At 42.3% G+C, this 9,296-nt stretch overlaps 1 gene segment (V, D, J or C); it reads right to left on the minus strand.

Moving 5' to 3' along the window:
• Nucleotides 1-8,482, minus strand: part of LOC117350917 — a 156,005-nt gene extending 147,523 nt beyond the window's left edge. The window contains 2 exon segments of the C gene segment in view: nucleotides 7,979-8,280; nucleotides 8,419-8,482. Coding sequence covers nucleotides 7,979-8,280; nucleotides 8,419-8,467 — 351 coding nt within the window.
• Between the last annotated feature and the right edge of the window lie 814 nt (nucleotides 8,483-9,296).

Genomic DNA, 9,296 nt, shown 5'->3' on the forward strand with positions numbered 1-9,296 from the left:
AAGTATATAAATTAGGATACTTCTAGGTAAGAGGATGAATTGGCCTTGCTTTGCTGAACCAGAGTTTTGGTTTAAGTGTGCACATATGAGGGAGCAGAGGGGTGGGTCCTCTTAATTTCCATTGACGAGCTGCTTTTCTTTTGTAAATTGTGGGATTGTGTGAGGAGTAGAGGGGCAGGCCGTGAGAGCTGGGACTGAGAAGGAAGAAGGATAGAGTGATCAGGAGGGAAATAAGAATTGGTGAAAGATTCATACAAAGAATAAAAGTAGATGGTGACAGAGCAGGACGCGCTCTATTCTTTATAATTATATTTGTATCTACCCTTTTTCCTGGAAGGAATTTCTATTTTCTTACTTCGTTCTCCCAATTGTGGACTATATATTAAGTTAGAAATTTTTTATGCTTCATTTTAATGGAAAATTGATTGTATTTGTTTCTAATTTTCCTTTCAAAGTTAATTCTTTGTGTGTAATTAATTGATAATAATAATATAAAAAAAAGAATAAAAGTAGTCTGCAGGCTGTCGTAATTAGCTGAAGGTGAGACGGGAGGCCGGGGGGAAGCCAGAGGATTCTGGAAAGAGCATCTATGCAGCACTTCCCGACTGACCCCCCCCCTTGCCCTTTAAAGCTAGAGCAGCAGTGGCACTGGACGGCTAGCAAGAGGCAGCACTGCCGCTCCTGCTTTAGGGGACCAGAAGGTACGGAGAGGAGGGTTGGTCACCGAATTGGCGAGCCATTTTTTTTTTTTTAGATGAATCGATTCGAATCAGCAAATCGGGCAGCACTAGCGAGTAGGTGTGTGCAAGTCCGGAGCTGTTGGTGCCGCAGGGTCCTGCTGGGGGGAGGGAGGAAGGAAAAGTAGGTAAGTTTGGAGAACTGAAGCATCAGCAATTTTTAGGGAAGCCACAGCCCCTGTGGCCCCTCCTCTCCCCCCCCCCCCCCGTTCCGATGCCTATGAACTGAATGATTCTGTGACCAGGGCTGTGGAGTCGGTAGATAAATGTTCCGACTCTGACTCCTCAGTTTTTTGTACTTCAGACTCCGACTCCAGGTACCCAAAATTACCTCCGACTCCTCGACTCCGACTCCACAGCACTGGTTAATTTTCAGATCGTTAAAATGGAATGTCAAGTTGAGAGAAATGAGCATTTTCGACACCACCTTCTTTTTGCTTTTAATCAAGGTTCTAAGGCCGCAGAAGCTGCTCGCAACATTTGTGCTGTGTATATAGTGGGTGCTATAGCTGAATGAATCGCTCGTGATTGGTATGCCAAGTTCAAAAATGGAGTCGGTAGATAAATGTTCTGACTCCGACTCCTCAGTTTTTTGTACTTCTGACTCCGACTCCGACTCCTCGACTCCGACTCCACAGCCCTGTCTGTGACTATACTGTATTTCTATTTTACCACTGTAATTTGAACTATATTTGAATGTGAACTCTGTGTGTGTGTGTATGGGGGGGGGGGCTATTTTGATGCTCCCTGTTTCTTTAAATCAGTCAAAATGTTAGATCTGTACATTCCAAAATTTAAAGATGTCTGAGCTGGGGATAAATACATTAGAAATAATAATAATAATTTTATTTCTTGTATACTGCCCTGCCATTAGTTCTAGGCGGTTCACAACAGTAGATAAATACAATTGCCTCTATTTTGAGGATTCTTCACATTTCTCCTCACATCATAAAACCTCCCAAATGCTCGAAATACATGTGTCTACAACGACAACAAAATTATCCATTGAAATGTCACTGAGTATGTAAAAAACAGAGTTGGTACTTATCTTGATAACATAATAGGGCTATAGCTCTCAGATTCAAGTGACTTCTTAATAAAAGAAAACAAAACAAAACAATTTGTTAAAAATGAAAGTGAACATTCACTTTTCTCACACATTTTATGCGACATCTGAACTCTCATCCAGGCACAGAAAAGCTAAATCACTACAAAAACTGGACCATTTTTCACAGACCTGCCTAAACACTACATTCCAGAGGCTGAGTTCAAATGAAGAAGTTTCTGAATGAAAATATCTCCTACCAAATTCTTCTTGTAATTAAACATAACGGGGCTCATTTTCACTGCACATATATGTTCCAAAATGCTCCTCCTAACAAAAAACCCCCCAAACACCCATGTGCCAAAAATACTGAAATTATAATTTTTGAAATGTATAATTTGGACCTTTTCATTGAGCATGTTCAAACAACAAGGGGATGTGTTGGAGGTGGGAATAGGATGAGCCCCAAATTAGGCCATGGTTCGATGATAACGGTATTGTGTAAAACAATCTAAACTAACAACCCGTGGTTATCAAGTGTCATATACTGCATCAAAAAAGACCATGAGATCAACAAAACAGGAATGTGAGAAAAAATGTGCTTTAAAAAAATATTTCTAAAGGACAAAGAGCCTCAGATTACAGAGCTAATTTACCCACTACGGGTTATTATGTGAAAGCTGACATCACTGGCTCAGATTCCACCCTACCACCTAATGTGTTTGACTTTAAAAATGTCAATATTTTCATTCAATTTATTAGGTAACTAATCCTTTCCCTTTAAAATTTACTCAGAAACTCAAAAGAAGTCCAAATAGTTAGTTGCACCAGTGGTATGGTAACCTCACATACTGCTTTGCCCAGAATTGGCACTGTTATCATACATTTCTTATTTCAGCAACTTTGTTGATCAAGCAGTTAGTAAAGGCTGTACTTATCTTTTCAGCGACTTCACTTCTTAATCATTAACTGCCAAATTACATCACTGTTGCTTGCTGCAACAGCAAGACGTGTCCAAGTTAAAAAAAAGAATTATGTTTGTACTTAGACCTGTTTCTATCACATTCAAGTAACAACTAGATGCTTTGATTGACCAGCTGCCCACCGGATGGATTAAGGCATGATTCCTCCATAATATCACAACTGATGTTGTCCCCCTTCCAGCCACTTAAGAAGTGAAAATGAAAGGGGATACCAGATGCTATGACAGCATCAAGTATTTATTTATTTTCAAAATTTATAAACCGCTTTAATCTAAGCGGTGTACAAAATATCATACATACACAAATAATACAATAAAATCAAATTAATCTTTTCAATTTCCCTTAATACCAAAGTTTACTGAGATCCAGAAAAAGCAAACCCACTGAGTTTAGAGAAAGGCATCTACGAATAGGTATGTTTTTCATCATTTTTTAAAAATGATATATGATCTTTGCATAATTTCATTGTTCCCAGGAAGGAATTCCAGAAGTTTTTTTTTACCAGCAATGGAAAAAATAAATATTTTTGATTTCACATAATGAGTACTATATTCCTTTAAACTAGCTAGTAACATTCCCCCAGCAGATCTGCTTGAAAAGATCATCAAGCAGCTCCCAGGACCAGACAGCACGGCTTCAGGAAAGGAACATATTGCTTGACGAACTTTCTGCACTTCTTCAGGGGAGTAAACAGGCAGATAGACAAGAGTGACCCAGTCAATATTGTATATCTGGATTTTCAGAAGGTGTTCGACAAGGTTCCGCATGAACGACTACTTCGAAAAATTGCGAGCCATGGAATAGAGGGTGAAATACTCACGTGGATTAAAAACTGGCTGGCAGATAGGAAATAGAGAGTGGGGGTAAATGGACAATACTTGGAGTGGAAAAGCGTCACGAGTAGAGGTCCGCAGGGTTCGGTGCTTGGATCTGTGCTCTTCAACATATTTATAAGCAAACTGGAAATTGGTTCGACGAGTAAGGTGATTACATTTGCAGAAGATACGAAGTTATTCAGAGTAGTGAAGACAGGAGGATTGCGAAGACCTGCAACGTGACATAAACACGCTCGAGAAATGGGCCGTGACTTGGCAAATGAAGTTTAATGTGGATAAGTGTAAGGCGATGAATGTCGATAACAGAAATCTTATATACGAATACAGGATGTCTGGTGCGGTACTTGGAGAGACCCCCCAGGAAAGAGACTTGGGAGTACTGGTCGACAAGTCAATGAAGCCGTCCATGCAATGCGTGGCGGCAGCGAAAAGGCCAAACAGAATGCTGGGAATGATTAAGAAGGGGATCACGAACAGATCGGAGAAGGTTATCATGCCGCTGTACCGGGCCATGGTACGCCCTCACCTGGAATACTGCGTCCAGCATTGATTGCCTACATGAAGAAGGACACGGTACTACTCGAAAGGGTCCAGAGAAGAGCGACTAAAATGGTTAAGGGGCTGGAGGAGTTGCCGTACGGTGAGAGATTAGAGAAACTGGACCTCTTCTCCCTTGAAAAGAGGAGACTGAGGGGACATGATCGAAACATTCAAGGTAATGAAGGGAATAGACTTAGTAGATAAAGACAGGTTGTTCACCCTCTCCAAGATAGAGAGAACGAGAGGGGGCACTCTCTAAAGTTAAAAGGGGATAGATTCTGTACAAATGTAAGGAAGTTCTTCTTCACACAGAGAGTGGTAGAAAACTGGAACGCTCTTCCCGGAGGCTTTTATAAAGGAAAACACCCTCCAGGGATTCAAGACAAAGTTAGACAAGTTCCTGCTGAACCAGAACGTATGCAGATAAGGCTAGTATCAGTTAGGGCACTGGTCTTTGACCTAAGGGTCGCTGCGTGAACGGGCTGCTGGGCATGATGGACCCCAGGTCTGACCCAGCAGAGGCATTGCTTATGTTCTTATGTTATGTCCTTATGTTCTCATCATGAGTATTGCACACAGTTTGGTTGCCGTATCTCAAAAGAAGATATAGCAGATTTTTGGGGGGTTTATTGAAAGCTTCTAATGACTGGGGGAGTCAATTCAGAGCTTATCGTCACCTAAGTGTGCTTAAGTGGCACTCAGTGTCTTAACATTTACCTTCCCCAATTTATGCCAGGTGCCAATATTGGATCCCAAGGGCACCTAATTCACAAAGAGATGCCTAACTTGAAAACAGGTCAATGATACACCCCCTAACCACACCCACTTTAAGTGTAGGCATTTTGGGCTAGGCACCTACTTCTTACAGAATTGTGTTTTCTGAGTTAGGCACTTGACTTTCAATTAAGTTAGATTACATTACATTTCATTTCTGGAGCACAAAACCTTTCCGATTGATGCAGTTCACAAAAAAACAAGAAACTGGGCAACCCCAGCGACCTACAGAATAATCACAGTTCAATATCAGCACTGAATAAGTTTATTGATTGCCTGTCAGGCACCAGCATTAGCGCTTAACTTTAGGTGGAATTTATAGAATTAGGCCCTAAGACCTGGATTCTGAAAGCAACGCCATAATCGGCAGGCACCTGAAAAAAAAATGTTGCCGTCGCGTATCACTCCAATGGCACTGTTTTCAGAACTGTGGCCTGTGTCGAAGGTAAGTGCCAGATATGTAGGCCAGGGTTTAACAGGTGTACGTTTCCAGTGTCTGCCTTCAACGTAGAATCAGGCTTAGTGGCGCCCCCATAATCCCCGCCCATAATCACGCCTATTTTGACATTCAGCACTGCTAAGGAACTGTGTAGATGTGATTCTGGTGCCGTGTTTTGTAAATGCTTCATGGCACCTACCTTTTTTTTTTTTTTTTAACTTGGTTTTCAATTACACCGTTAATGCCAACTAACTTAGGCACCAGTAGAATGCTTACTGGTGCCTTCCATACAGCGCTGCTTTCAGAATCCGGGCCTAACTGGTTAAGTGCTGCTGAAACTGAATGGTTGACCCAAACAGGTGATTTAACGGGCCAGGAGTGGTTTCTGGCCAGTTTAATCACTTTGAATATCGATCCTTTATTTTGAACTGGTGCCAGTCAGATGTGACACGAGGATTCTATTTTTAGATTCTGCAGCTGCCTTTACTCTGGCAAATATATTTTAAATGTAAACCGACATCCAATTTATGATAAACATATACAGAAAAATAACTGAAAACTTTTTAAAAAAGGAAAACACATTATCCACTTCCTCCCCCCCCCCATTTACAAAAGCATAGCACGGTTTTTAGTATCGGCCATGGTGGTAACAACTCCGATGCTCATAGAATTTCTCTGAGCATCGGAGCTGTTACCGCCATGACTAGGGCTAAAAACCGCACTACGCTTTTGTAAAAGGACAGGGAAATAACCTGAAGAAAATGTATATTGTCTGGAGAGAGTGAATCTAACTAAGGGCTTTAGCATACTGTAAACTGCTTCCATCTTTATCGCACTCCCATTCCAGCCCTTTGCCGACAGCCATCATTTATTCTGTAAGCTATAAATGATCACACAGTCATCCTGCGTTAATCCAGCATGCTGTAATATGGACATGCTAATTGATTACCAGTGAGAGGGGCCCAAGATGGATGGTTGTGTGGTGGGGGAGAGGTTGATTGAGGGATTGGTACTTTGGGCTAGATTCACTAAACCCACCGATCAACTTCTGACCACTTAACGACCCCTTTATGACCCGATTTCCCTCCGACCCAATTCACTAACCTCTGTCCTGATCATCCTCTGATCTGCACATGCAAATGAGGGGGAACGGCATTGAAATGTAGGCAGGAAGCAATTCACTAAAATAAAAAAGCAACACCAACTGGGCTGGCCGATCCAAAAATAAGCGACTGCTGAGGACGTGTCGCTGAGGTCCTTTCCGACTGCCCTGCCTTCTGCCACCCTGCTTCTCCTGCTCTCAGCCCCAATCTCCTGCTCTCGCCCCAAATCTCTTCTGCTGCCCCAACTCGCCTGCCCTTCCCCGCAGTGCAAGACCGTGGTTTTAACCCGCAAGCTTAAAGCAGGTTAAAACCACGGGCTCGCTAGGCTAGTTATAAATATTTTTTTTAAAAAGGCTCTGCTCTTCGACGCATGTGCAGACCATCTACAGAGCGATCCCGGTGGTCGGTTGGGGGCGTGATGCTGATTGCCCTCATTTGCATGAGGGCAATTCGTGAATCAGCCCCCCGGACATAGATCAGATTGGATCCCTCATGAATCGGATCCCTTAGTGAATCTAGCCCTTTGTATTTTTGATTGGGGCCAAAGGGGATTGAGGATCATAGTTGTGGAAAAGGGAAGGCTTTTCCAGGCGACCATCACTATGGGTTTATAAAGATTTTAAAATGTATTATTCTAGTATACTTGAGTGTGTTACCGCCACAGGTTGAAGCAAGGCCTGGCGACATTGCAGGTTTCATGGGGTAATTTCTTTGGTTTGAAGTTGAACGTTGATTTACATGGTGGTGACATAGAACAACTCAATCAACACCTATTAGCTGACAGGGTAACTTGGAGTCCGCTCGGGAAGAAGGTTTTGAATTAAACCTGTTATTTGCTTATGATCGATAAGAAAATAAAGCTGCGGCCAAAAAATTGCCTTGTTAATTGTTAATATAATTATATTGTGAATATATGGTGTGGTTATGCTTGGAAATGGGAGTGGTGTGAATGCAACTGTTAAGAATGTGAGGGTTAATATCCTTCTTTTTTGCCTACTCACTGCTTTCTACATCAGAGAAAATTTCATATTGGGCTCCTTTATAAAGCCGTGGTAGAGGTTTCTATCATGGTCGGTGCGGTAACTGCTTTGACGCTCATAGGAATTCTTTGAGGGTCAGGCCACAGTAGAAACCTCTACCATGGCTTAGTAAAATCCAGCTATTGTTTGTTTGTTCGTTTGTTTTGAGCTAGTTGAAAAAAATATATATTTTTTGGAAGATTAGTATTAACAATTTCAGAATTGTAATATCAAAGAGAAAATATTAACTAATGTGAAATGTTTGATGACAAAAAGCAGGAGCCGAAGCAGAAAACAGACAACTCGTATCTAAATTTAAGCCTGTGGGGGTCAGGAATAAAATCTTCACTTCAGGATTGTCCTCGATCAAGTGGCAGAGGAGAGTGGATTCTATTTTTTTTATTGTATTTCAAACACTCGGGTGCCCCCATCAGGAAGGTACTCTCTCTTAACATTTTTGGAAACCTGGTTTTTGTCCATCTCTAGAGCTGTTTTTTCTCACAGTGTCTCTCGCACAGTAATACATTGCAGTGTCTTCAGGTTTCAGGTTATTCATTTGTAAATAGAAATTGGAGCTGTCTTTGGAAGCCGTGAATCGCCCTTGGATTGTGGAGGAATAATACTTGTCTGAAGGGCCATAGTAGCTGACCAGCCATTCCAGTCCTTTTCCATGAGCTTGTCTGATCCAACCCATCCAGTTGCTGCTGACATCGAATCCGCTAACGGCACATTTCAACTGCAGGGACTCGTCCGGTTTCTTCACTCCGCCGCCAGTTTGAGTAAGAATAATCTGGGAACAGACACCTAGAATGAGAATACAAAACAATTGACTAAACAGCAAATGTTAAGATTTGGAGACAGCAGAGGAGGGGGGTCCCGTCATGACAGACAAAATCAAGAAAAGTTATGGAAAAGCAAAAATCACATTGCAAATCTACGCACATGATAAGGCAGACAGGAAAGTGATAATTTTGAGAGAAGGAAACATCATGACAGGAGGATGTGAGCAGAGCCTGTTCGGGGCTATGTTTCTGGCCATGTGATAATTACTCTATATAGGATCTAATTGGTTTCAGATTTGCATATTTAAGTGAATTTACAACCCTATGGTGAAATGAGAATAAAAAAGGTAATCCCTCCCACGGCAGCCTGCTTTATAAAAATTAGCGACGAGAAAAGTTAAAATGTGTAGGGTTTGATATTCAGCTGGTGACGATTAAGGTTTTGTCGACTGCCGCTGGCTTTAAACCTGGAAATTCAATGCCGAGTCAAGTCCAGGACCAGAATTAAATTTTAGTGTTCACATAGCTATCTAACCCCCTCTTTTACAAAACTGCGCGAGAGGTTTTAAGTGCCGGCCAGCGTGCTGAACGCTCTGCGCTGCTCTGACAGTCATAGAGTTCCCACGAGCGTCGGAGCAGCACAGAGCATTCCTTGTTCTGGCTGGCGCCAAAAACCCCTTGTGTGGTTTTGTAAAAAGGGAGAGGGAGGTAAGTGTGATATTGAGTACCTAACTGGCTAGGACTTACCACATAAAGGGTCCCTTTTACAAAGCCATGGTAGTGAGTCCCATGCAGCATATGCGACGCAGCCCATTTAATTCCTATGGACCGCGTCGCATTTCTCCTTTTTTCTCTTTTATGCTTCAGTCTCGGGCCTATTAAGATTGCACTCACTCTCGCTCCTCACAGCCCTGGCTTGGGTATGGTGGGGGCAGGTGTATGGGGGGGTTGCGTGTGGATAGGGGGAATGCTTGTTGATTGGCGTGGTGTGAGTGGTGGTATGTGTGCAGTTTGGTGAACTATAAATTTGTGTATATG

Source organism: Geotrypetes seraphini, chromosome 16 (assembly GCF_902459505.1).
Source record: "Geotrypetes seraphini chromosome 16, aGeoSer1.1, whole genome shotgun sequence".
NCBI classification, from domain to species: domain Eukaryota; kingdom Metazoa; phylum Chordata; class Amphibia; order Gymnophiona; family Dermophiidae; genus Geotrypetes; species Geotrypetes seraphini.